Raw genomic sequence first — 25,152 nt, forward strand, 5'->3', positions numbered from 1 at the left:
GACCTCCATCGAGCGCGCGCGCAAACACATAAAAGATATTGTAAATGACTATTCTACTAAACCAACAAGCGATATACTCCTGTTTTGCGTGCGCAGTGTAGGAAGAATCGTTGAAGTCACAGTCAGTTCGTTGCGCAGGCTTCCCTGGAGGACGTGTGAGTGTAATTAGGCGCCCATACAGCCACGTCTTGCCATAACCAGCTTCGCACTGAGAACATAACAAACGGCGCTCTGTTGCTCGGCGCCGCAATGTGCAAGGGTAGGAGGAGACGGAAGCAGAGGCTTACCTTGGCATATTTTTATACGTCTAAGGAAGCACGAGCCCGCAGATATAAAAGCCAATTTAGCTCAAAGTCACTTATGACGCGAAAACGATACAACTGGATTGAAAGTTGCGATCAATATTTAAGTTACGGGATCAAGTTGCCTAAAGGAATCAAATCAACCCTTGAAAGCCTCATCCAATGTCGACCGGGGGGAAAACTTGAAGACGACACAGCATGATTATAGATACATGGATAGATAAGCCAATGAAAACAAGGATGTCAAGAGGAACAAGAAGTAATCGTCACAAGGTTCATCGTTTTCCCTTCCCATTCGCTTTCTTTCCATTCTCCTTAGACTTGCCGCTCGACTTGCCATTCGACTTGCCATTCGATTTGGACTTCTTAGGTCGATCAGAATCCGAATCATTACCATTCGCTTGTTTGGCCTCAGCTCGCTTCAGATCAGCTGTGAAACAACAAAGATAAATCAAAGTTAACGATGATTTAGGAAGGCACCTACATTTCGCGGCTTTCCTCTCAAGCTCATCCCAATCATCACCCTCGTCATCATCGGACCCCTCACCAAAGTCTGATCCGCTCTCACTTCCGCTAGCATCGGAGTAGTCGCTCTCGGCGTCACTGCTGCTAGACTCCGATTCTTGGGCTTCCGCCTCAAAATCAGACTCTGAATCAGACATTTCTGACCCATCGCTCTGGTTATCGAACAGTCAGTATTCATCCCTTCCTATTGCATGCAGATACCAACCTCGGCACCGTTCGACGCTCCCAAGAAACTCCATCCACCATTGTGGAAAAACTCGTAAGGATTCTCGTTGATATGCTTCATGATGGGTCCCCAGTTCAAGTTGACAGGACCTTCGGCCATAGGGACATCGACAGAGCTGGTTGGATATTAATGAATGCAAAAGCAGTGAAGCACGACAACTCACTCCAACCAGTTCTTGACGTCGTCCATCTGTGAGCTCGGTATTGAATTGATATGCAAAGGTGCCTTGTTGAAGTCCTTGAAGATCAACACCAGATCGAATTGCTTTAAGCTGTATTGGACACGCTCTAGCGATGTGACCTCGATCTCAGCCAAGGTCACGACGAGGAATGGCGGGTCAGTCAGATGCACGAGACATTCTGTTGTGGGCTGAAGCCGCACTCCAGTTCGGAATGGTACACCTTCAAAGGACAGTTCTCGGAAGGGGATGTCGAGTTCCAATGTATCTCCAAGCTGTGCGGATGCCACGTAAGACATTATTGTGGTGCTGTACCAGCGAGATACTTACCGCTGTTGACCCAGCTTCGGCAACTTTCTCCGCAAATGCCTTGATCTCTTTGTTGAGTAACTGTCGCCTTCTCCTTTCTTGTTGCTCCATCTCAATTTCATCTTCATCACCATATCTGTGCTTCCGCTTCCGGTTACCAGTTTCGTCAAACTGGACATCGGTGGCTTCACGGTAGAATTGAACGTCCTGGAAGCGACAGTCACAATACGATCATGCCCAGCAACTCGCCAACCTACCAGCGCCTTTTTCTTCCCTATCATGATGGGAGCCTTGAGGTGTACGTGCACGATAACCAACAATTCATGATCGCATGGTTGGAAGAATAAGTGCTTGATGTTACTGAAGAGAATATCTACCATTCACAGTCAATGAGAGCCGTAAGCAATAATAGCAAGTGCCCTACTCACCGACTTTCTGGGATCCGATAGGTGATTGATAGCGTATACCGTTCTGGTGAATTTCAACTTCTCCCGGTAACCGTTTCCCATCAAGCGGCGGACGAATGAACGCCTCAGTCAGTTTTATAGGTCGTCGACCCTTCAACTCAATCAGTTTATCCTGCTCGATGACATCAGCCATCTCTTTCTTTTGCTGCTCCCGCTTGTTAGCCTCCTTCTTCAGATCAGTAATTTGTTTATAGACATTGTCAAAGCGATGTGCGTCGGTGGAGCGATACGATATCGAGCGAACAAATGTCGCATCAGGGTCTTGGAAGGGCTGTATTACCATCAGAAGACGTCATATATGTCAGCGATAAATCCATTACCGTGTCCTCCTTCTTGCCGGCGAGTTGGCCAGGCGTCTGGAAGTTGATTCGGAGATGGGTGAACTCCCCCTCGTCGTTTTTGCTTGCATTTTTAATAGCGTTGATATGGAATGGAACAGCAAAGCCATGGATAGGGAGAATGACTGTCTGTGCTTTCCGGTCGACGAAAATCTGGGTTGATCATGAGCGTCTACCCTGATACAAATAGCCACAGAGATAACGTACGCGCAATTTGTCAACTTCAGCAGGAAGGGCTGCCTCGCCCTTATAACTCTGGAACTTCTTCCACCCTTTACCCTCCTTTCCACTCGTAGCACCACCCTCCTCAGAATACTTAGCCAGTCCCTCCTGATGGATCTTCTCGTGGAGTTCACGTTGATGCTCTGCTAGCTTTGCAGCCGCCGTTTGATGGACCTCATCCTGAGTACGACGCGTCTGATTACGCAAAACTTTCCCGCCGACTGTCTTGACCTTGGCAGGAGTTCCGTTGGCCCTTGGTTGCACAGGCGGCTTTCGATCCTTTTTCTGGGGCCTTTCGTCCGCACTATCACCATTCAAGAAAAAAAGTGTGTCTTTGGGGGATTTGACGCCTTCAGTGAGAATGGTCGACTTGTCTGCTCCGACCTGGATGGTGTCAGCGAGATGGAGGGCATACCTAGTGAGGATGAGAACATGCTCTATATTAAAATGGTTATAGCACTCACTTTACGCCATTACTATCTGTTAGATCATTAAATCCCAAACCCAAGATAATCACCATATTGGTATGTAGGGTACGGGTATTCTTGGCAGAGAGTAGATATGCAGCATCGCGGAATTCCACGCCAGTCTGAAAGTGAAACCTGAATACCTTGAATGTGAATGGAGAGAAACCACTGACTCCAAAGCCGATGTTCTTGACGAAATGTTTTTCGAATGCAGGGTCCTTCTCCGCAACAAACGATAGAGCGTGTTGATAGGCATCCCGTGCCGTAACCCCTTCCTTAATGAATGACAGCATTTCGGTCTGCAACGATAGCAGGAGGTTGTATTGGGCCTCTTGGCTCTAATGAGACGGTCAGCGCCCATGTGCATATATATAGAACATCAAAGCGCACGGATGTCGGATCCACGATAAATGTCCGAGCGACATTGGCGCCGTAGGTCTTGAACCGCATCCCGAATGCCACAAGGAGTACTCCTTTGTGGGAAATGTTGTCCTCCGAAGACTCCTCGGTGTACCGAAGGTCATAACCGCTTTTGCTCGACCGAGATATAATGATGGGTGAATAACAAAATTCAGTGACTTGCCAATCCGCCTAGCAAGAACTCAATCAAAGGCACGAGTAACATGGTTACGGTATACGCACTTCTGGAAGCTTCTTGCCCTTGTAATGGCCCCATACATTCATATCTGGGCCTTTGGCCTTCTCACCCTCCCCTGACCCCAAGCGCGCCTCAATCTGAGCTGCGAACTGATCATGACTGATTTTCGTTTCCCGGTCCAAGATAGTCTCCAATCTGGGCGCGACATAGTGCTTGAGGAGGGTAGACGTTAGACCCGCGGCAACCTTAGTGGCTTTCTGAGATTAGATGAAGGCGTCAGAAATTCCGAAGATAAGAGCTAATTCCCTGGCACGCACAAGTTCTTCTTCATCTTTGATGGTCATAAAGGAGGATATGGAGTGGGACATGTCGACGAGCTCCGGCTTCTCTGAGGCCTCAGCGATCTGCTTCCCCCATTCTGTCACAATTTTTCCGGTGTGCTTCTCCTTCACTAGGGTGCCGACTTTTTTATGGCTGAGGTATAGCTCGGCAAACTTGGGAAGTGCATCATTAGCAGGCTCCTTCGCTTTCGCTTGAGCAAATATTTTGACGGGGATGGCAGCATTCGGATCCTGAATTTGCGCCAGGAATTTTGCTTCAAAAAAGTCGCGTAAGACAGCTTCAAGCATGACGCAAGTTGATAACGCACCTTTTGACGCCGAACATAATATTGAGAGCTTGTCCTTCTCAAATAGAATAAACGTTGAGGGGAATTCGTAACCAAGTAGCCATTGCTAGTAAAGAGATACACGTAAGCCCGAAGTGCCTCAATAAGCAAAGAAATTTATGGAGCACGGTGCACGGACCTGGAAGCAAGTGCCCTTCCTCATGGGCTCATCATCAGCTGCTGGATCTCCAGCAATCAGTATCAGAGCATCGCATTCTGCCACAGTAGCGTAGTCATTAGTAGGGCTCGCGTTCTAAGGCGCCATGCCGTGAATCAGAGAAAAAGCGGGGTGGAATGAAGAGGAAGGCCTACATTCCATCCATCGTATATCTTCTGTAGGCGAGCTTGAAAAATGGGTTTGTTCAGCTCGACGAGCATTTTCGCAGCGCACGGAAGGGCGAGTGGTCGTCGAGGTAAGGAGTCAAGATGAAGGCGCGTTCTCGGAGCGCGAGTGTGTCGGAGCTCAAAATTACACTGAGTATCACAGGTCACATAAACGTGATTTATTGTCACGTCACGGCAAAATTCTAGACTGTGCAGTGACATCACCGCATACGTATCCTTTTGAATGGTAAGCTGAATCCTGATAAGCATCTCAACCTGTTGCGACCAGCGGAAAACGGGGAATTGGATTGTCTAGATAATACTTGCGAACACATTCACACAGAAGTGCAATATTCGTTTCCGAGTCAAATCTGGGCTACCAACTTTCATGGCACATTGAAGAATGAGTCGAATCTCACCCCTTGACTATTTCTGGCAAGTCGTGGCAGTTATGACCGCGGCAAGCTTGCGAGTACATGTTACGAGATTACGTGTCCCCAGAACGAAGATAATACATACTCAGAGTTTGGCTTCAGCATGCCAGATAGGACGATTTGATGGACAGTAGACGTTAGTGCACACCAAAGTTGTTGGTCTCACCAGAATAAAGACGCCACTGCCACCACCAAAGCGGTGTTCCAGTAGGCCACGGCGTTAAACTTGAAAGTAAATAATATTGATATCATATCATAGATACGTAGAATCCCAAAGTGTATTAAAACAAGAACTGGAGGGTAAATGTACAAAACGGTGACGAGGTAAAAGGGGCGCTAATGGAAGACAAAAGGGCATAAATATGTATATCGTGCACAAAAGCAAACCGAAAACTGAGATGAAAAGTGAGAGATTCCGCTATGATGATGAATATAAGTGGAAGACAGATGGAAAGACGATGATACAGTTTTTAATGACGATGGTAACGATACATTTTACTCCAACACTTCGTCCGGCGTGGGAAGGGGCAGGGGTATGGCTGCGGGACTCAATTGTAATGAATTCACCACAGTGGGCGACGGTGTAATCGCAAGCTGACGTTGTCGCTGGAATGGGTTGCGAGTATTGGTGCGCGAAATCGGGGAAGCTGCAGGATAGCGGCCAAGGTCAGCGACGACGATGATTAGAAATCAATGAAATCTCACAGAGAATGGCATTTGAGAACCACTGATATTGCCTAAAATTTAACTCATCTTCCATCTCTACCCCCACCGACACTGCCTCCGTCCCCGCGTCTGCAGCTGAGTCACCTTCGCTGGCCTGAGCGATGGCTTTAAGCGCAAATGCGGTAGTAGTCCGTAGCACGGGCGAGTGTGGGGGAAATAAGTTGAGAGAAGGCCTAAGTATAGAGAGAAACTCTTCCAAGGCCTCAGTTGACAGGGCAGATCTACAGGGTAACAATTCGGACCACTGATGGTGATGCTAGAATGACGAGAAAGCACGTACCGTGGTGAAGATCGCAAGCTAGGTGAGCTACTAAGCTCTCTGCTGTCAGAAGATGTAGCTGACGACGAGAGCTTGTTGATCTCTTCCACGCGGGAGGCAGGTCGTACTATAAAATTACTGAATGATGCAGTGGCAAGCCGAACGGGGCGAGGAGCCACGAGGACAGGATTACATTCGTTGGATGCGTTAAAGTTCATGGTCAATGAAAGATGGTGAGATATGGACTAAGATATAGAATCGAGGAATCAGGATAGGCAACGAGTGTCGAGGCGATGATGAAGGCCAGGGAGAAGAAAAGACCCGGGTGCACATGGCTATCCCCACCTTGCTTGTACTTGTTGATTCCCTTTGCCATTTCGAGAACAAATGTAAGCCGGGCGGCGGATCAGCATGACAAAATTAGCATGAGATAAGCACATATCATATCCCAAAAAAGGAAATCGTTTCTTTCCACATCGTTCTAGATCGTCCACAGGCAATCAAAGGGCAGACCCGTTTATCGTTCCCAGTATGGATCATGCTCGTATTCTTGATGTTGATGAACCCAAGGGCTTTGACGGCCTCCTTTTCCAAATCGACCAACCAACTGCAGCCAATCTGTCGAACGTCATATCGCCCATGCTGGATTCGCGAAGACACCCAAATTTACTTACGCGTCGGACGTGAGTACCGTTGTGTCCGATTACCTCCGGGTAAATTGTCAAACGCTACTTTGATTTGAAAATGAAGTCCTTCCGTATAAATATCGGACATCCTATGGTGAACCCTTCATATCGCACCACTCACGACCTCGTGTACTATGTTTTCAGTGGTACCCACACCCAGAGGATCTTGACTCCAGCAGCTGGCAATGTCTACTGTCAGGGCCTGAGCTTTGCTCCTTCGGATGTCGCCATTGAATGACTCGTCAGAATGGTTTGAGGTGGTCCGATTTTTCTTGCGCTCATCCCTCCACTGCCATGACACCTCTACTTGCGCCACGTAGCACACATGCCGACTACGTCTCGGACTGTCGCCTCGCGAACACTTGTGCTGCGTGTGCTCAACGAGCGTGGCTATTTATCGCTTCTTGTGACTTAGACGGCCCTCATGCAGTGTCTGTCCTGTTGACATTCGTGAGCACCCATGTCCCAAGAGTGTATGGCTGATCCCGCCCGTCGGGTGACATACGTCCGTATTGAACCCGCACTGCCCTACGGCCAAAGGCAGATCCTCATTCACACCCGTGGTATTTGACGGGTAATCTCCCATCTACGTATACTGGGATGCTTTGGTGCTGACCATCCGATAGGCAGTTCTGGTTGGGGGATCAGGATTCGGCAGACAGATGGAGCAGCTCAGGGTTTTATTCGCGCCTTTCTTTTTACCATCAGCAGCACGAGTAGTATTCACCGCCATGTTGTAGTGCACGTCTCAGAAATTAATGCATCTTATTAACCTCACTTGCAATTGTATAATGTGACATTGACGCCCAGCAACGATAAACGCGTGAACAGACGAGGTGAACAAATTTTAGTTGATTCTGCTAAGTAGCCGTAAATTTGGATAAGGTACCTCGTGTCAAAACTTTACTCAAGATGAGACGCCGCAGACGTGTTGAGATTTGTACGCTTCTCAGACGTTGGAATATCACCCGTTAAAATTCGAAGAAAAGTTTGTTCCCGTATGATATCCAGCCCAGTATTGGACACCTTGCTCGTTGACCGACATGGCCGAAAAGATAACGCCAATCCACGCCGATCCCTAGTAGATCAGACACTCGGAGTTGCTGAAGATAAGCTCAATATCAGATTTAGTGCTAGAATTAGATGATCATCGCATCACCTCGCTCGTGTATATTAAGCACATCAGTCTACCAGGTCTCGTACTTCTGCCGGTGGATTCGTCAGTTACTCCATCGTATCAGTCACAACGAATGAAGAATTTTGGATTACCGGAGTAGTATGCGGCACCCCATAGCCACATCAAGCGTTGTCTCCTTCCGGACTCGAATGGGTCTTCTGGACCTATCTTGTCCTAGTTGGCAGTGCCGTTACCCCAAGGGGCAGTCAGAACTTGATGTCCGGCAAGCAAGAGCTGTTCTTTGGTCAATTTGGCAAGGGCAGAAAGCATTCCGGGAGTCACTGAGAGCATGGTCGGTAGAAGCTGCTTCATTGGTCGCCGCGGTTGAGAAACGTGTCAGGCTGTAGGCACCGTGCAATCCAGAAAGGGAACTTGGGAGCTACTAGCCATAGTCCAAAAGAGCAAGTTGACCGGCAATCAATGTCGTAGCATAGACTAATATGGACTACTTGGAAAGAACCGGAACGTTTGGAAGCCGTTCCTCCGCGGCCGCGGGATTCAAAGCTGAACAATGCCTAAAGAGGAAATACAATCCTAGTGTGTAATCCAACCGAACAGTCTTCGCGGCCCCGTTGGGGAAGGCTGAGCACACGCGGCTCTTCTCATCACTTCAACACTTACCATGGTCAGCCAACACATTGCACAATGCAGAGACTGAAAACGGTCATCAACACTTGCTTTCCCTTTCCATTCACGAATGGCGGAGGGTAGTTATAAAATGTGTCGAAAACAGGCTCGTATTCTATCGTCAACCGTTCGTACATCATGTCCTCCCTACCTTTAAGAGCACGATGTATCCAGGTCCATGATGGTACTGCCTGTTGGTGTCCTTGGTTCATCTCTCCTGCGTCTCCCCTGCTAGATCAGGTACGTCGTGTCTATCGTGTCAGTCTTCCCTATTCACATCCTTTCTAGACTAGCTGCGCCGCGTGTGGACATGGCATTCACGGGCACGTCGACTATGTCTCGATGTTTGTCCATTGCTGTGCTGCAACTCAGTGTGCCGCGTATGCCCAGAAGGTACGTCGGATCCTCTTCTCCGACTCATCGCGATGCTCGCATTGGAGACTGACACTTATCGTACTAGACGCCCCAAACACAGGCATGCACGTGTTCGGCTCAACTTGCTGATCATGGCCTAGCCGTGAATCTGCATCGTCCTGCCGACCCATCCGACATCGCGGGATTGTTCGTCGACGACATCCTGGTGAATGGCCTCCCCTCCAATGACGACGCGTCCTACTCTTCCGGCTACACGACAAACAGTACCGTCATTCTGACACCCTTTGACACACCCACACCCTCCACAGTCTACTCGTCCGCTCGGCAGGATGCCATCCAACCCAAACCTTACGGCTTCGATGCCCTTTCTCAGATGGAAGACATTCTCATTCAGGTGCAGGATCAGGCTTGATTGACGCTTCTGGCCAGAAGGTGGCTCCCGTGCGCTTTTCAGCACTCTGCGCCCCTGGCGTTACTGTGTAGTACATTGTTCCAACTTGATTTTTTATCGCAACCAGAGCTTATTACACCAGTAGTCTACAATATGTTATCTATCTCTCGTTAGCTTTGAATGAATGACTCTGGTATTACACGATCAAGACAGTAACCCGTGCACTGGATACCAGCTATTGCAATTTAAATGGGAAGGCCTTGTGATAGAGAAACTTGTCCAAGGCTGTAGAATAATCAATGGGGTCAACGGTGGCGATATAAGGACGAGGAAGTGTGCAATGAAGTAGGTGTTGCGATCTAAGTGAGCAACCAAGCTCCCTGCTGCGGTTGACGCGTACACCGGTGAAAGCCCGCACACGAAATTTACAGAATGATTCCGTTGCGAAGAAATAATCACATTTGTGGTAGATGAAATACAGAGCTGTAGAATTAGAACCAGCGACTTGAACGAGCGTCGATAGAGTCGAGGTGATGATGATGGTAGGAGGGAAAAGACGAGCGTTGCTTGTACTAGTTGACCCCACTACCATTCTGGGTCGGAGATCTCCAGATCTGGATGACAAAAACCGATACAATAAGCACCTTTGACCTTTTTATGGGGTTAACGCGCTTCCCGATTCTTTCCGAAGAATGAGGAAACGACAGAGGGTTATTATCGGGGCGTAACTGTCTTGACCAGTGCCAAACTGTCTGGACAGGGGCTATACTCGGGGTCGGCTTAAGTAATTTTTGGTGATTGGCGATCATCCGGCACGCAACGGCTTATTTGCCGAGCGGTTGCCGCTGTGGCTGAGAAGTCCTTCTTTCCGAATACTTTCTATTGGTTTACGGGCTGGTCGAAAAACGACGTCAAATTTCCTCTCATTTACCTTTTTGCTTGCACGTCGCAAGTGATTCCTGCCTTCACTGTCCTTTTGTCTGTTCTGCGACTGCAGACGCCCTCAACTACTGTCTGTTCTACAGCCCCACTCAGCGGCTTATGCCTCAGTGCTATCGCTCTGCGTTGTCCTGGTTCCGTTGCGGTATTATGCATTCGTTTATCTTTAACGAGGTTTCCTGTTACATGTCGTCGGCGGGAAGACTCCGGTTGATTTTTGGCAAGCCACCCACGTACGACACTGCCACATCGGTCCGTTGTTCCGAGTACAGTTTCCCTCCCACAAAGACGTACATGAAGACCCTCTATGCTGTTTGAACGTGAAGTGACGATGTCAAGCTCAACGGCGAGGAACAGTGATAGTGATAGTGGATTAGCGAGAGAAGGTGAGTCTCAGCCCACATGCGCTACCTCTCTCTCTGCTCAACTTGCATGTATCTACAATCTAGGTCCATCAGTGTGAACCACCCTTCCCTCCCTCCGTAACGTTTGACAGTACGGATATCAATTTCGCTCGTGCCCATTTGTTCCAACATCCTAGGATTCAGTTAAACAAACAGGTTCTGCAAAAACTTGGCGGGAGCGGCTGCTGGCTTGGGCTGTGCATGGGCAGGTCGAAGCCTTGTTTTTGTGTTTTCGCTGGCTTTGCTGACACTCTTTCATTTAGTTTACTTCTCTGGACGCAGATTGAGATGGTTAGCATGGGATTGATTGTTGTGGCTGTCAATGGGCATGGTATTGTATCTCTGTTTGCTTACTGACTAGTCATGTATCGAAGCTCTTGCTGCAACGTAGCGTTAATATAGTAAGTATGTATTAGTTGTTATCCTGCTCATCTTGACACTGAACAAACCCAATAACTTAGAAATAATAGATCTCAACTGTTTTATCAAAGGTAAGATGCTCTCATTATGAGGTGGCAATGGGTACTAATGATATATATTGAACTAGATGACGTGACTGAAGCGTTTGAAGCCCATAAGACCTACAGCGTGCGAGCACTGTCATAACTTCAATCATCGGGTTAGTCAAACACGTACAAGACTTCGTCACAGAGAACAAGATGGTGGAACGGTGCTTTCTACTACGCTTCAACATCCAGACACAGATAGGACGGACTTAGTGTTGTACGTGTTGTTGGAGAACGCGTCTAGTTTGCCAGACGCGTTAGACACGTTGACCAGACCTCTGTTCAGTTGACCGTTATGTTACGATGGTTAGCTTCATTCCTCAAACCGTTTGTGTGTCCTTACGAGGTCAGAATCAAGTCATTGTTAGTAGTAAGAAGTCTAGATGCACCTGCAATTCCCACTGAGGACCACCGAATTCTGGGTCAATGCTGTGAAAACAGCGAACGGATGGGTGTGCAGACGTTATTCGCAAGAGGTCGATAATCTCTGTAGCGTTCCGGTGTGGCCATCCAAAGCTTGACGTGTTCGTCTCATCGTCAGGGCCCACAAACTGACAAATACGAAGCGGACTAGGGCGATGTGATAGGCAGTCGGAGGGGATTCATGAAGACAATTATGGGCAAGGTGAAGTACGTTACGAACTTTGGCGAGGAGAATATCGGGGACCCGCCAGGCAAGGAGATCATGGAAATGACAGGAAGCAGTCACGATCTTGGCAAGGAGGATACCACTACGCAGACCGATGTGGGGTTAAGTCAGAGGTAAACATAGTACATATATCCAGTACGCACCAAATCCAATGTCAGGCATTGCAGCGTACATCACCACGTCGACTACCTGTTCTGCTGCGACCCATAACCGACAAATCCAGCATTACCGAGAGCGGAAAGTCTTCCGGACAGCATTCCAGAAGGCCGGGAGATCCCATAGTCAGTTTAGGCAAGTTTACGATGGTGCTCAGTAGAGAAAGGCACGGGTCTAATATGGCTCCCGCCACTAGCACCTAGGACCAGAATGCCATCGTTGTGAGGGAGTTGTGTCAGAACGGGTGGATCTATGTGGCTGTGTCACACCACAATTGTCCAAAATCAACCAGAGTCGTCCCGCCGACGGCATGTTACATCATGTATATTTGATATAACTAGAGAATTCAGCGTTGAAACGAGCCTGCAAATCAGAACATTTCGCTACAGCAAGTAATGTGTGCTGACTGTTGTGTCTGGTTTTCGGAAAGTGCATACCCATTCACGGTCAGATATTTACTGTCATGTCGCAATTTGATGAACGTTGTGATGTGTTTATTGTGGACTAATCGACCTTTTTACGGCACAAGGTGCACAGTACTAGAGATATGATTTTCTTTCTCGAGATGACGAACGTGTCAGGTGCGTAGGGTGTGTAGTTATAAGATGCCGTTCAAATACCCACCAACTTGTGATCCCTCGCATACTAGATGGCAAACTGAGTTACAAGTTCACCTTCCTCGGGGCCTCTAGTGTGAAATGACGACTCATCAATGAGTTCGATTTTAATGCCAGAAAATTTGTTGTTATTTGCAATCTTAACATAGGTCTTGAACGGAGGAAAATAGCACACTGAGATTAGATTTAGATTGTGCAAAATGCGAGCTGGCGGCGCAGCCGCCGAGCGAGCTTTTTGCACTACCACTGTATTGAGCAGCTTGAACAAGCGGATATATAGCATGCCGTTTCTTTGCCCAAGGGAAAGAATCGGGGACCCGGCAACTGCCGCTACTGGATCGGTTAGCATGATCGAGAAGGAAGTCGAGGTCGCCGTGTTATTGGAAACCCTCCATACGGGGCTGTAAATCCTCGATCACCAGGCAATTTGCGAGACGTCTAATAGCGTCGGCATGTTGCGCGAAGCCTATCCAACTTGACCTTTTACGTATACCTCGACCGTCATTCAAAAATGCAAGTACACTTTGCTGAAAGTATGTACTTGATCTCTCTTGGGTATAAAAGCCTCTGATATAAAGCAGAGAAACCTCCTCCCACATCGCACCCACCCAGAGCTTCAAGCACACCATGTCTTCAGCAGCACCCCCGTTGAACAGAGGACATTGCATCTATGTCACCGACCTCATCCATTATTGTCGGTGTCTGAGCTTTGCTCCTCACGCGTCGCCTCTGCAGGATCGGGTAGGCTTTGCCTGTACTAGACCAACTACCGCGTATTCACTCCTCTTTGACAGTTTAGCTGCGCGACGTGCGGACACGGCATCCATGCCCACGTTGACTACATCTCAGCGTTCGTCCATCGTTCCCTCGTCAGCCACTGTGCTGCATATGCTCAAAGGGTATGCCTATCACTTCTCCGGGCTCTCGTAACTTGCTCCTCAAACAACATTTATAGACACTAGGTACCCAGGAATGTACATGCATGCTCCAACTCGTCGGGCATACAGCCGTCTTGAATCCACATCGCTCTACCGTCTTATACAGCCCCCCAGCGCCGTTCGTGGCTAGTTCACAGCGAGGTAGCCTACCATCCCATATGAACATTCCCAGACCATCCGGTGGTACGGTCAACAGTCAATTCGCTCCCGTAGAACTCATCTCTAGTCGCGGACTAACCGTCCCTGATCCATACCATCCCACAGATTGGTCGTACAGAGTGACTTTCTTCACGAGCAGTGAGGCTGTTTCCTCGGACAACACGTTGTCCAGTTCCTCAGGGCGCACGGCGGGCCCTTTATACGCACCCAGGCTCACGTACCCCAGTTCCACCATTGATCTCTCGCGTGCATACACACCTCAGACTCAAACTCACAGCTTCGGCACTAGCTCCTCCGGGTCGCTGGATGGTAGTGCACAGCACCAGGGACATATGGTCAGCAACTCTGATTATGGGATTCGTCAGACAGGTGCAGCGGACGAAGGTTCGACTGTTTACCAAGATTATCAGATGGATGATGTAGTTGTGCAGTCTGATGATGAGAAGCCCACAAGTTCTGACTAGTCCTGCTATCCGTGTCTCGTATGAATGCATCTTAATAGTATTTCACGGTGTAATAATGCATATCCCTTGGAAATAAATGATACTTTTGCTCTCTGCTTGTACAACTTGAGCTTTCAACGACGATGACGCGAACAGAGAATTTGATTCAAGTGCAAGTATGTACTAAGTGAAATTAGGTATGTTACTTTGTGAGTTCATCGTAGTAGATGGTTCAACGATGTTCGAAGGCCAGCGCGATAATAGGTTTCCAAGCGCACAAATTTATGACGACTTCCTCCCTTGCGCGCGAAATCCACCCATGGCATACGTCGGATATTGAGTCCATGCAGTAGATTCGCATACTAAGGCGGGCACTTGAATATATCTCGGCCGAACGAGAACGAGTCTGTGGTAGGGCCTTGTCCTGGTACCTGTACGATGCCGATCGCTGGCACTCGAGTCGTTTTGCTAGCTGACCCAGATGGCTGTGAATAGTCGGGGATTCGGCCTTTATAAATCTGTTGCAAAGCACGACGGCAGTGAAGGACATAAGGTACACTCACGGTAAAGAATTCTTTGTCGTGGCAATTGGATTGCCGTTGTATCACCCTCCATCCAACTCTACATTTTTGCTGCCTTCGCCTATTGGTGTGCCTAGAATTCATGTTTCCGAATTGATATTCAAGACTGGATGCTGAACGTTTATGTATTAGCTGTGTAATATTATTCGCTCTTGTGTAACCCTGGAAACGGCCAGTCAACGGGTGGTGGGACTACATAGCTATGTAGAGAATATTATGATGACGCTAGTAGCCCTGATGAGCAGAGGAACAAGAATTTTATCGACCCTGGTGTTTTTCTCTTGCCTCAATGGAGGCGTGTTGAAACTCGTAGGCTCGAAATTCGTGCCATGTAGAGAGGATGAAAGGTTTGATCTTCCGAAAATTTCCCGAGGCAGGTGCTATGATCGCCGAAGAAGTTACATAATCCGGCAAATATGACTCGGAGAGATATACCCTTTTAGGCCGAGATCCATAACAGATTTATAGCTGAGCGGCCTGAGCCCGGACTACTATAAATGCGTCGAAAAAATTCTCATTCTCATTCTCATCCTCCTTCTCCCCTCACTACATCATCTACACCCCTACCTTTCAGAGGGCAATGCATCCAGGTTCATGGCACTATTACCTGTGGGTGTCCTTGGTTCATCCCTTCTGCGTCGCCGCCCCTGCTAGACCAGGTAGGCTCGTATCTGTCGAGTCAACCCCTCGCATTTACGCCTTTCCAGTCTAGCTGTGCCGCGTGCGGACATGGTATTCATGGGCACGTCGACTACGTCTCGATGTTCGTCCATTGCTGTGTTGCAACCCAGTGTGCCGCGTATGCCCAGAAGGTGCGCCAAATCCTTCTCTGTATTTGGAGTGGGTGATTGATGCATTCGTAGACGCCTCAAACACAAGGATGTACATGTTCGGCTCAGCTTGCCGATCATGGCTTGGCTACGAACCAGTATCGTCCTGTGGACCCGTCCGACATCGCGGGTAATTTCATGGACAGCGTCCAAGTCAACGGACTCTCTTCAAAGCCGACGCGTCTGACCCTTCTCACAACGCGTCAAACGTCGTACCCGTCTATTCCCCTTCCACTAACGTCCACTCTCCCGAGCTGGACATTATTCCGTCCCAAGCTTATACCTTCGGCGCTCTTCCCCCGATGGAGGATACCCTGACCTACTTCGTTCAAAATAAGGACTTCAATCTCCGTCTACGCGCTTGACGGCGCTATTGCACTACGTACCTATGCTTTCTTATCTTCTTATCGCAAACCTTTCTTTCCAAAATAATTTTGGTCTACTTGATGTCTGCTTCTCCTTGGCATAGAATAAATGGCTTCTGGTTCAATTATGAAAACAATTAAGGCTGTAGCCGAAAAAGCTGTGAATGGGCTATCGCAATTTCAAAGCCGCTCCATAACGATGTTCTGGAATTACACCCTGAAAATCCGGAAGAACTAGCCGAACGGTAACAATGCGAACCTGTACCTGAGTTGAAGAGGTGTCGTCTCATAATAATGCATTCCTGCTCGTTGCAAGTGCTTGAAGTCTTGGACCCGACACTGGAACATTGGACAAGGGATGTTGTTCTGCTCCATGACAACTGAACGTTGATGACCGTCATCCAGGATAAGCAATTTAGAGCTGTACAAACGATGCGTAAGATGATCCATATTTGGCGCGCCTAGTAGAGCCATTTCTTCACTCCGGATATTCGATACAAGGACGATTCAAATTCGAGATGAACACATGCGGCATGAAGCAGACAGAAGAACGTCATTTTGCTCTAGAGGACAAGCATGGATGGTCAGGTAGGAAAACAGGCCAATAAAACGTACTTGGCCAGCTGTTGATTATTCAAGGGTGCCGGCTAATGTGGCGATAGGTTAGGGCTGGTCAAAGCACAACGCTGAAATTTCCAGCAAGGGGGTGACAAGACACGACCAGAGTTATAAGGGCTGGCCCTGGCTGGGGGAGTCGGTGTAGGAGAGTTCGGAGCGCCTGACTGAAGCGAGTCTTTTTGCAAATGATGGTTACGAACAAAGTGAGGCCAGAGAAACCGGACCGTATACCTATCCGACTCGTCGGACTACAAACCGACGGATCCAACGTAGCGCCGTAACTTGACCTGAAGCTGAACAGATGATCAACAAACACGACAAAGAGAATGCGTATTGTGTATAGTGGTACAGATTGCGATGGGTGAGGTACCCATCCACGCGGTGACTTGGAAATCGGTCATCAAGGTCGTACCGTTGAAGTTTAGCCTCAACGTTAGTAATTCTCTGGAAGATGAGCTTATCCTGACCCCTCTTATGTACGGAGGCCAAGAAACCACGCACATTATCAACAACTTCGTTAGCCGACTCAGTGCAGCGCGCCATTTTTCTAGCTATCCTCATCGACCCCAAGAGAAGATGAAGTGGTGGGTCATCGCAGGGCGTGGCATATCCGAGGCCTGAAGTTGGGGTGGGCTGCTCTGCGTGGGCGGCGTGGCACAAGGTTCATATTCGATGCAATGACAACACGATAAAGTTAAACAATTAGAACAGAATAGTGATTGTTCCGTCTCCCCCTGAGACTAAATTCACCTCCAGATCCTAAAACCACAAACAGGTCATAAACCACAAACAAAACATACAGAAGGAAAGCGCACACCTTCGCAGTCAGTGGTAGGTTGATCAGGGCATTGAGTGATGCTGAGTCGGCAAACAAGGTTGCTTGACAAGGTGCAGGAACACTATGAAACAGGTCAGGACAGGTCATCCACAATGCCAATGATAAGAAGAACGCACAGGTACTTCTACTATACTTCCTGGAGACAACCTAAGATGTTCATTCTGTTCCCACTTGGTGCCGTTAAGACGATGTCCAATGTAAAAATCGGTCAAGATGCCGCCATCGACGATGGTCTACCCACAAGTACACGGTCAGTGCCTCAGTGATCAACTGGAATCAATAAGCAGTATGTACACACGTGGGATACATGGATACTCTGATAGCCAAACCCTTTCACCGGACTGACAGCACCCTCAAAGTGTGCTTCCCAGCTGAGGAGTGCACTGGTGGTGATGTCTCCTCTTGCACGCGCCGTAGCTCCCATGGACACCAACCACCCTCTCATCCCCGTCTCGTCGACTTGATTCGCCTGGAGTTCCCATCATTTTCGAGAGTGCAAACGCCTTCAGCATTTGTTTACATTACGGTCCAGATGCCCTTGCGTGTAATATCGAAGAACGGTATCCAAAAACTGTGTCTCGTATTGTAGGCCTTGGCAGCGGACTTGAATTTGAGTGCAAGTGAAGTTTATGCCTATGGACCGTGACAAGATGAGGATTGGGGACTGATGCTAAGGCCGTGCTCCTACCAGCAGTTTTTATTTCATGAGAGAGGTGTCAGGACCACGAGATATGAGAGTAAGGACTTAGCTTCGTTTGTTAAAGAAACGGCTGAAGAAGAGCAATCAATGCTCAAAAGAGAACGCGTAACAAGTGTGACGCGTGACATGACCGTGGGTGACTACGACATGCACGGCACGGATAAATCGTCCCTACCATCACGCACCGCTACCGAGATGCTCAGGTTAGCATAGACCGAATCCTGTATACACAGGTCGGAATGATCCATCGGGCCAACGGTCGGTTGCCTGGTGTTCTATTGTGCCCGTGGCCTTCAAACTATATGTCAGCGTATACTATGCGTCAGCCTCTGCTTCGACAGGTTTAAAGGGAGGGCGAGGTAGACTTTTAAGTCTCATCTAACGGCTTCGTGGAGGTCAAATGTCTTCAGGCTTAACGACCATTCCTTCTCGGGGACGATGCATCCAAACTACTGACGACAGTTTACAATGTCAGTGTGTATGGTTTACCGAGCCGACGCCGCCCCTGCTGAACCAGGTGAGCGCAAGCACCTTGAATAATTTATATTTTTTACTTATAGTCTTCCAGTTTATCTGTGCCGCTTGCGGACATGGTATCCATTCTCATGTTGATTATATTTCAACAACGGTCTGTCATAATTCTGCAACCAATTGTGCTGCTTGCGTTCAAAATGTACGTCCACATCTTTCTATGAGACCAAAGGTTCTTCGTTGAACTTGAGATCATACCACAGATGCCGTTGGCACAACGATGCACATGTTCAACGCACCTTGCTGATCATATGCCCATCCTGAATCCGCATCGTTTTCAGGATCCATTTTATGTTTTGGACCTTCTCGCGCCCAGTCCCGGGGTGAGAAGAGATGGCCCACATTTCGGTGCAGCTCACGATCCGTCCGCCCTGGCGACTGACGTGCCCTGTCTTCCTACTAAGACCGACACGACAAATATTACACACTTACAGGCCTACGCGTCCTCTCCTTCACCCGACGAACCAATGACTACAACTCAGAGCTCCGATCAGCACGAATTTCTTTTCAGGTACTATGTTCCGCGTACAAAGCTTTATCCACCGATCGCGGAGACATCCCCGCATTGATCTGCCGCTGCTAATTATTGAATGTACTATACTGTAAAGATTTACTTGTCTTTGATGTTTCCGTTTACATGTTATATACACCACAATTCATTAATTTTCCTTATTATCCGCGGAGGATGCTTCATCGATTGAGTGCAAGCCTATTGCTACCTAATACGATGAGCATCGCGTTTGCACAGATACATATACTCGTTGCATGGCATATACACAGACGGGTTGATCTGTAAACAGCAAGACGAAAACTTGAATGAAAAGTACACCTAGCCCGAAAATGGCAACCACCATAATGGAGGGTCTCATGGAACGAAACCGCTTCAACCTTTTACTTGTGAAGGAAACATAGTGGAGGAGCCACAGAAGACTCCAGTTTGTGAGATTGTTGATGGTCAGGATACCGTAATTTTTTCGGAGTACCATGAAAGAGACACCAGCAGAATGTGAAAAGAGAGAACAAAGAGGACGTTGGTGAGTGTGGGCGACGATATCATCGTCACCAGTTCACCCTGTCGACGCATTAACGCACACCAGGATACGTAATAGTATAGTGTCGTAGTTCTTCTCGCCACTAATACCCAGAAGAGAATTTGTCGTGAGCGCAGACAGTAGTGGTCGAATATCCTCAGGTTCTACAATTACGACATTGGATATCTACACAGTCAACGCGTCAGTGCAAAACAAGGAGAACGAAGATGTAAACGCGTATCTGATTCTCGTACCTCGTCTCGATGTTGAATAAGTAATAGGCGTACTACTATTCTGACACTCTGTTTCATGACGTTCTCTCGTTACGTCCTCCAAAACATTTTATGCAGTTGTCTCGAGATCATGTCGAATTCGACGACGGATATTTTCCAGACCTCCGCAACATCGACTTTATGCTGCCTTTAGCTTCAGATTCAACCCTGCCTTTGATACGGTGACGTGCCAGAGCACATTTCCATGGATGAGGATCGAGTAGAGCGTAATGAAATGTGGAGATCACACCCCAACGACAGAGGTTTGGCAAACCACGGAAAGAAACATCCAGTGTTTCGTGCTGAGTCATATCACTGTCCTGAAACTCACGTATGCGTGTGAGGAACATGTTTACATGCATCGGTCCCGCTTTTCACATTGGGTCGAAAACAGCCTTGATTCTGATACGTATCGCCGTGACATAGGCTCGGAACCAAGCAAGCCTCGGAGCTGGGAGACGACGGCGCAGAGCTCCACATCCCGCCGTAGTCATGATCAGGTTTTCGAGTCATCCCATCACCCAGCTTGTGTCATTGCCGTTGTAAAAACGATGGAGTGGAATATTTGTAGATCTTAGAGGGTAGAAGGAGGTGTGGTATGAGGCGAGGTGTTGCCTCCTGGGTCACATCGACGGAGTTCCAGAGAGCGGAGGAACCGGACCGCTGGCAGCCTTTGAATTCTTCTACTACTACTACTATTCCTACTTCTCATTATTAATTTTACTTTTCAGTTCTTACCTCTTTACGCACGCAATGGATACAATCCTTGTCGACATCCTGCAACGGCAATTTGGTAAAAACAGGTGCACTGCTTATGATTATCCTCGTCGATCCTAAGTGAAAATTTTCGTTCAACGTCAAACCATGAACAGGAATGGTCTTCAGCGATGCTCTTCATCAAAGATAAGCAAGCACCTACAGGTCATCTTAGAAGGATAGACTAACAAATTCTTCAGGATCTTTCCTTGGCATCAGTAGGCTTCACACAGATGTATAGTTTCAGTATACTCGACTGTATTGATATTGTATCCGTCGGTCCGACGGTTCAGGATTCCACTCGGACGACAAGGTGTACCGTTCTTCCAAGTTGACTGTTGCTTTATTTTCGACTTGAATACGGTGCCGCTGCTGCACTGCATGTACTCCGCAAATGAGGTAAGCAAAACAATCACTACTGACTCTGAGCCTAGAAGGAATATGGAGCACAGTGGGAGAGATGAGTCAAGAAGATGGAAGATTGCATGCAGCTTGACAATAACGCGCTTCAAATTTTGTGAGTGTAGAGAGCGACTCTCTCTGAAATTGGTTATAAACATGGATTCGCGGCCTTCTCGGGGATCTCGGAGTCTTTCTCTCTTCTCGCCTCACGAACCTCGGTTTAGAAGCAAGTCCGGTGCCTCTTTTATCGTTCATAAAACCGCCGTAGACTTTCAGAACTTTCAACTTGTATGCAAACAGCTGTAATGGCCATACCTTCCCGAGGACGATGCATCCAACCCATCGATCATACTTCACAATGTCGCTGTGAATGGTTCACTGAACAGACATCGCCTTTGCTAAACCAGGTAAGTTCAAATAGTACCTAGACATACACTCTACGGTGTTCATACTTCCTCAGTTCAGCTGTGCTGTCTGCGGACATGGCATCCATTCTCATGTTGACTATGTTTCGACAACGGTCTGTCACAACGTAACCACTAACTGTGCGGCACATGCCCAAAAGGTGCGTTTCCATTCTCTCTATGAAATTAAGGATACTTTCATACTGAACGCAAAATATAGACACCGTTGACGCAACGGTGTACATGTTCGATACACCTTGCAGACCATATACCTATCCTGAATCCGTACCGTTTATCAGATCCGTCCTCTATCTTGGACCTTTTCAAAATTAGTGTCCAAGCGCAAACCGATGGCCCACGTTCAAGTTTCTGTGCGGATCCTAATGCGGTTTATATTCCGTCCGCTCCCCTGACGTCTCGCACGCCCTTTCCTCCCACTAGCACTAACGCATCCAGTCTTCCAGACGATGCGGAAAATATCACACACTCACGGACAAACGAAACAACACAGAATGTCGAGCAGCACGAGTTTCCGTTCAGGTACTATGTTCCACGATAGTAAGCCTTACGCCAGCGCCGATATATATATCTATATTGTATTGATTTCTGCCAGTTGTTGAATGTAGTGTACAATGGCTTCGGTACGGTACTTCACATTTCCATAGAATATGTAGCTATAGTGCATTCCTTTTTTTATATTATTTGCTCCAGCAGAGCAAGTCTCGTAGTCCATTTACCCGCGTATCGTTATCGTCACTGCGGCTGTGCGAGTTGCCCCACATACATATGCCGAAACACCTGGTAGTGACTGTTCTGTCCGCATACTTAACCATGACGCCTTGTTCAGGGACACTAAAGCCAAGATGGAAGCACGACGATGCACAAAGTATTTTAATCATCCATTCCTTGAGAAACAGCAGAAAGATCACGAAGAATGAACACACTCTCCTCAACACGCATCTCCAAGATAGTCAATTTCTCCTCCTTCTGCTCCCACTCCTTGATGATGTCTTTGTCGAGATTCGTTAACAGACTCTCGTCCAAGCGCACGTCGCTTCGTTCTCGCTTCTCCAGCACAGCTTTCAATATAGGCTCCTCCTTCTCCGCTTGACGTCGCATACTGATATTATACAGTGTCTTGTACAGTTGACCCAGTATCATGGAATAGGCTTTGGCAAGGTCAACGTGCCTAGTGGAAGATGTTGAGCACAGAATGAAAGAAAGACAGGAGATTATATGCACCAAAGATAGAAAGTCCTCGAAGGAGCGCGGTCTGCGCTCCTAGGTACCTCCTGGGTGCTCACAAGAGAATCCGCCGCGAGAGCAGACAGTAGCGGCCGTACATCCTTGGGTGCCATCATTACAATCTTAGATATCTACATAGTCACCGAATGAGTATGAGGTAAGGAGAAACGAAGATACAACGCGCACCTGTTTCTCGTCCATCTTCCCGGTCTCCAGCAACAGCCGTACTATTCTCACACCCTCGGTTCCGTGCCGTTCTCTCGTCACAGCCTCCAAAACATTCCTACGCAGCCGATTCGCGATCAAGTCGAATTCGACGTACACCTTCTGTGAATCATACGATACGAATGATGACGCTTTCCCGACAGGCGTGGGGTTATCGGCATTTGACATGATACCAAGGTATTCCTTGATACAAGTCGTGTTCGACGCCCCCTTCTTGGATGAAAACACTAGTCCAGAAGAGAGGTCGTCTTCGTCAGAAAGCTGCATAGCAATATTAGCTACGGATATAGGTTCTGCAGGAATTTAGTGTGAAGAACCAGTATGACACAAAGAGGCGCACCTGTTCTGTTTTCAAGGAGAGTCTTCTGAGATGACTCGGTTACTTTTAAGGCAGCTCTGACAATCAGAGCGGCGCCATCATTATAGCGTTTTCTGACTGCTTTTTCAATGAGCTGGACGAGTTGAGAATACGATCCTGGAACAAAAATAGAGGGAACGCACCGAATTACGGATATGTATGTTAAATTTGTCGAAGTTTAGTCGAAAATATACGGAGTCCTTTTGCTGCTATGAGCGATTTATCCACTGAGCGAAATCGTGACGGCGTACCTCTAAAGCGCCAGTACTTTCAGTTGCTTTACGCTGGAAGACGGTTGGGGCACGAAAAAACGAATGCAAAGACTTGAACACACTTTAGCAGACCGTTGGCCTGGCTGATTCTTGGCTTTCCGCTTCTATAAATCATTAGGTGTGAAGTAACTCTGACCAAGAATCGCACTCACTATGCCAACACCCTCGGCATCCTTCTCTTCTCGTTTTATCCGTGCTTGAGCAGTCTCCCGTGCCTCCTTGAGCTGTTTCGACGTAGGAAAACCAACAATTTTGGCCTTCTCTTCTGCTTCGTATTTGATGAGCTTGTCGCGAGGAGACTCGTGAGAGAGAACTGTCGATGGCTTTAGATATCCTTCCTCCACGAGTTTGTATAGTGCCTGAGAGTATACTGCCGAGCCTAAACAGAGTTCAATTTACGTTTTGTGGTCAAAGAGTCCAGCACACCTTTAGGATCAAGAATGGACAGTTCCGAGATGATATCTGGCGGACGAAGCTTGCCGTGGTCGAGGATGAGCTGAACAATCTGTGCACCCTAGTAAAAAGACACGGTAAAGCACTGCTTTCAGACAGAGAACAAAGAATGAGCACACCGCTTTCCCAAACAGCTCTTCTGCCTGCCATGTATATTTTCCAAACCTCAGTCTCATCATGCATTCTTCTATATTGACCTCTAAGACCTCCCCCTCCTTGTCTAGGGTAGCATGCCAGAGGATGTTGTGTTGGACTAGAACGAGCACGGCCGCGCGAACGGTACGAGTCTTCAATCCCGAGTAGCGAGCAAGGCTGGGCAACGTCAGCCGTCCACGAGTGAGAAGGACCGAGGCAACCTTCTGCGATAGAAAAACGTCGTGAATACAGGACCGTACATCTCAATAACTGACTCTGCTCACTGCTGTCAGGCTGCCAAAGTGTGAATGAATTATTTGAACGCACAGTCGAGAAGTATGGGCGTCAGCCATGGCAAGAGTCAGAAAAAGGACGTTGGAGTGGTGATGGTAGAAGGCAAAGTTGGTTTGTTGAGCCTCATCAAGTAGCTCGTGCAGGCATTCCAGCCACGGACAAGTAGAATTACAACAAAATGTCAAGACTCAAAAATGAATCACATTATTTTCAATACATCATCCGGCAATCGCCGTGCAAGGTATACGATAAAAAAATTTAATTTGCCTCCGACCCCCAAGTCATTCTCCTCCAGACAGAGCATTTTGCAGAATGATCCTATGAAGTTAGCAAAAAAAAACAAACGAACAAAAAAAATACTATGCTGTTGAATGATCAGAAAAGCGAAAGACTTAGCCTTGTGCAGTGTATTGCCGGTACGAAAAGCGCTTCCTGTAGTGCCCCAAAACCACAAAAACGTCGACGCTCAATCCACACGAACTCGTTTGGAACCTGTTTTGATATCGCTCAGCCATTTGCACTCGGCTGAAAAAAAGACCACATACCTGGAGAGCTATGCCGTGACGAAGCATCTCCCAAGTCGCCGCCTTCAGCATCTTCTACTTCATCAATGGTTCGCTTCGAACTCCTACTGGCAAGCGTGACGGAGCTCTCATTGGAAGCGGTTTCGGCTTCAGGTTCGAGTTCCTCCCACGTAGTGTCGGGGTCACCTTCAGCGTCAGCATCCCCCCAC

The 25,152-nt window shown here is 47.9% G+C and overlaps 9 protein-coding genes across 9 annotated transcripts; 5 read left to right on the forward strand and 4 right to left on the reverse strand.

Annotated features, from left to right (window-relative positions):
- Positions 1–335: 335 nt before the first annotated feature.
- EV420DRAFT_1567018 (FACT complex subunit SPT16) lies at positions 336–4,751 on the reverse strand. Its single transcript, XM_060474090.1, is given in 18 exon segments — positions 336–646; positions 659–732; positions 787–979; positions 1,033–1,168; positions 1,217–1,506; positions 1,562–1,747; positions 1,798–1,913; positions 1,969–2,278; positions 2,328–2,498; positions 2,553–2,982; positions 3,032–3,156; positions 3,208–3,372; positions 3,425–3,625; positions 3,677–3,889; positions 3,950–4,227; positions 4,282–4,366; positions 4,439–4,552; positions 4,612–4,751. 18 exon segments carry the CDS (start codon positions 4,675–4,677, stop codon positions 578–580), a joined length of 3,222 nt encoding a protein of 1,073 aa, XP_060326365.1. The 5' UTR covers positions 4,678–4,751; the 3' UTR covers positions 336–577.
- Positions 4,752–5,552: 801 nt separating this feature from the next.
- Positions 5,553–6,260, reverse strand: EV420DRAFT_1647416 (uncharacterized protein; the record flags this gene model as incomplete). Its single annotated transcript, XM_060478041.1, has 3 exons — positions 5,553–5,704; positions 5,763–6,004; positions 6,064–6,260. 3 exons carry the CDS (start codon positions 6,258–6,260, stop codon positions 5,553–5,555), a joined length of 591 nt encoding a protein of 196 aa, XP_060326366.1.
- A 2,184-nt stretch (positions 6,261–8,444) lies between these two features.
- On the forward strand, positions 8,445–9,426 carry EV420DRAFT_849268 (uncharacterized protein). Its single transcript, XM_060483701.1, has 3 exons — positions 8,445–8,772; positions 8,821–8,925; positions 8,993–9,426. The coding sequence occupies exons 1-3, from the start codon at positions 8,671–8,673 to the stop codon at positions 9,317–9,319; spliced, it is 534 nt and encodes a 177-aa protein (XP_060326367.1). The 5' UTR covers positions 8,445–8,670; the 3' UTR covers positions 9,320–9,426.
- A 3,484-nt stretch (positions 9,427–12,910) lies between these two features.
- Positions 12,911–14,199, forward strand: EV420DRAFT_1750938 (uncharacterized protein). Its single transcript, XM_060480350.1, has 4 exons — positions 12,911–13,102; positions 13,151–13,310; positions 13,364–13,468; positions 13,525–14,199. The coding sequence occupies exons 2-4, from the start codon at positions 13,197–13,199 to the stop codon at positions 14,128–14,130; spliced, it is 825 nt and encodes a 274-aa protein (XP_060326368.1). The 5' UTR covers positions 12,911–13,102; positions 13,151–13,196; the 3' UTR covers positions 14,131–14,199.
- An 855-nt stretch (positions 14,200–15,054) lies between these two features.
- On the forward strand, positions 15,055–16,017 carry EV420DRAFT_849402 (uncharacterized protein). The gene is made up of 2 exons (XM_060483702.1): positions 15,055–15,502; positions 15,554–16,017. Exons 1-2 carry the CDS (start codon positions 15,188–15,190, stop codon positions 15,836–15,838), a joined length of 600 nt encoding a protein of 199 aa, XP_060326369.1. The 5' UTR covers positions 15,055–15,187; the 3' UTR covers positions 15,839–16,017.
- Positions 16,018–17,205: 1,188 nt separating this feature from the next.
- EV420DRAFT_1647420 (uncharacterized protein) lies at positions 17,206–17,765 on the reverse strand (the record flags this gene model as incomplete). The annotated part of the gene is made up of 4 exons (XM_060478042.1): positions 17,206–17,262; positions 17,319–17,402; positions 17,458–17,574; positions 17,640–17,765. The coding sequence occupies 4 exons, from the start codon at positions 17,763–17,765 to the stop codon at positions 17,206–17,208; spliced, it is 384 nt and encodes a 127-aa protein (XP_060326370.1).
- A 410-nt stretch (positions 17,766–18,175) lies between these two features.
- On the forward strand, positions 18,176–19,216 carry EV420DRAFT_849723 (uncharacterized protein). The gene is made up of 3 exons (XM_060483704.1): positions 18,176–18,558; positions 18,610–18,714; positions 18,776–19,216. Exons 1-3 carry the CDS (start codon positions 18,442–18,444, stop codon positions 19,139–19,141), a joined length of 588 nt encoding a protein of 195 aa, XP_060326371.1. The 5' UTR covers positions 18,176–18,441; the 3' UTR covers positions 19,142–19,216.
- Positions 19,217–21,048: 1,832 nt separating this feature from the next.
- Positions 21,049–22,162, forward strand: EV420DRAFT_849693 (uncharacterized protein). Its single transcript, XM_060483703.1, has 3 exons — positions 21,049–21,440; positions 21,494–21,598; positions 21,658–22,162. Exons 1-3 carry the CDS (start codon positions 21,324–21,326, stop codon positions 21,994–21,996), a joined length of 561 nt encoding a protein of 186 aa, XP_060326372.1. The 5' UTR covers positions 21,049–21,323; the 3' UTR covers positions 21,997–22,162.
- Positions 21,909–24,478, reverse strand: EV420DRAFT_1712053 (RNA polymerase III subunit RPC82-domain-containing protein; the record flags this gene model as incomplete). The annotated part of the gene is made up of 11 exons (XM_060479645.1): positions 21,909–22,626; positions 22,680–22,813; positions 22,869–23,200; positions 23,248–23,359; positions 23,409–23,465; positions 23,517–23,549; positions 23,600–23,641; positions 23,690–23,916; positions 23,964–24,051; positions 24,110–24,349; positions 24,410–24,478. The coding sequence occupies 11 exons, from the start codon at positions 24,476–24,478 to the stop codon at positions 22,329–22,331; spliced, it is 1,632 nt and encodes a 543-aa protein (XP_060326373.1). The 3' UTR covers positions 21,909–22,328.
- Positions 24,479–25,152: the final 674 nt, after the last annotated feature.

This window comes from Desarmillaria tabescens (assembly GCF_030435595.1).
Source record: "Desarmillaria tabescens strain CCBAS 213 chromosome Unknown EV420scaffold_42, whole genome shotgun sequence".
Taxonomy (NCBI): Eukaryota; Fungi; Basidiomycota; class Agaricomycetes; order Agaricales; family Physalacriaceae; genus Desarmillaria; species Desarmillaria tabescens.

What these genes read in the sequence shown, in the direction of transcription:
- EV420DRAFT_1750938 (XM_060480350.1), top strand. Translation starts at nt 13,197, where the DNA reads ATGTCTTCAGCAGCACCCCCGTTGAACAGAGGACATTGCATCTATGTC. An exon ending in CGTCGCCTCTGCAGGATCGG is followed by an intron (nt 13,311 to 13,363) that starts GTAGGCTTTGCC and finishes CCTCTTTGACAG; the next exon opens with TTTAGCTGCGCGACGTGCGG. An exon ending in GTGCTGCATATGCTCAAAGG is followed by an intron (nt 13,469 to 13,524) that starts GTATGCCTATCA and finishes CAACATTTATAG; the next exon opens with ACACTAGGTACCCAGGAATG.
- EV420DRAFT_849723 (XM_060483704.1), top strand. Translation starts at nt 18,442, where the DNA reads ATGTCTTCAGGCTTAACGACCATTCCTTCTCGGGGACGATGCATCCAA. An exon ending in CGCCGCCCCTGCTGAACCAG is followed by an intron (nt 18,559 to 18,609) that starts GTGAGCGCAAGC and finishes ATAGTCTTCCAG; the next exon opens with TTTATCTGTGCCGCTTGCGG. An exon ending in GTGCTGCTTGCGTTCAAAAT is followed by an intron (nt 18,715 to 18,775) that starts GTACGTCCACAT and finishes ATCATACCACAG; the next exon opens with ATGCCGTTGGCACAACGATG.
- EV420DRAFT_849268 (XM_060483701.1), top strand. Translation starts at nt 8,671, where the DNA reads ATGTCCTCCCTACCTTTAAGAGCACGATGTATCCAGGTCCATGATGGT. An exon ending in CGTCTCCCCTGCTAGATCAG is followed by an intron (nt 8,773 to 8,820) that starts GTACGTCGTGTC and finishes CATCCTTTCTAG; the next exon opens with ACTAGCTGCGCCGCGTGTGG. An exon ending in GTGCCGCGTATGCCCAGAAG is followed by an intron (nt 8,926 to 8,992) that starts GTACGTCGGATC and finishes TTATCGTACTAG; the next exon opens with ACGCCCCAAACACAGGCATG.
- EV420DRAFT_1567018 (XM_060474090.1), bottom strand. Translation starts at nt 4,677, where the DNA reads ATGCTCGTCGAGCTGAACAAACCCATTTTTCAAGCTCGCCTACAGAAG. An exon ending in GACGTCAAGAACTGGTTGGA is followed by an intron (nt 1,169 to 1,216) that starts GTGAGTTGTCGT and finishes ATATCCAACCAG; the next exon opens with CTCTGTCGATGTCCCTATGG. An exon ending in TGAGAGGAAAGCCGCGAAAT is followed by an intron (nt 733 to 786) that starts GTAGGTGCCTTC and finishes GTTGTTTCACAG; the next exon opens with CTGATCTGAAGCGAGCTGAG.
- EV420DRAFT_849693 (XM_060483703.1), top strand. Translation starts at nt 21,324, where the DNA reads ATGCAAACAGCTGTAATGGCCATACCTTCCCGAGGACGATGCATCCAA. An exon ending in CATCGCCTTTGCTAAACCAG is followed by an intron (nt 21,441 to 21,493) that starts GTAAGTTCAAAT and finishes ATACTTCCTCAG; the next exon opens with TTCAGCTGTGCTGTCTGCGG. An exon ending in GTGCGGCACATGCCCAAAAG is followed by an intron (nt 21,599 to 21,657) that starts GTGCGTTTCCAT and finishes CGCAAAATATAG; the next exon opens with ACACCGTTGACGCAACGGTG.
- EV420DRAFT_849402 (XM_060483702.1), top strand. Translation starts at nt 15,188, where the DNA reads ATGCGTCGAAAAAATTCTCATTCTCATTCTCATCCTCCTTCTCCCCTC. An exon ending in GTGCCGCGTATGCCCAGAAG is followed by an intron (nt 15,503 to 15,553) that starts GTGCGCCAAATC and finishes ATGCATTCGTAG; the next exon opens with ACGCCTCAAACACAAGGATG.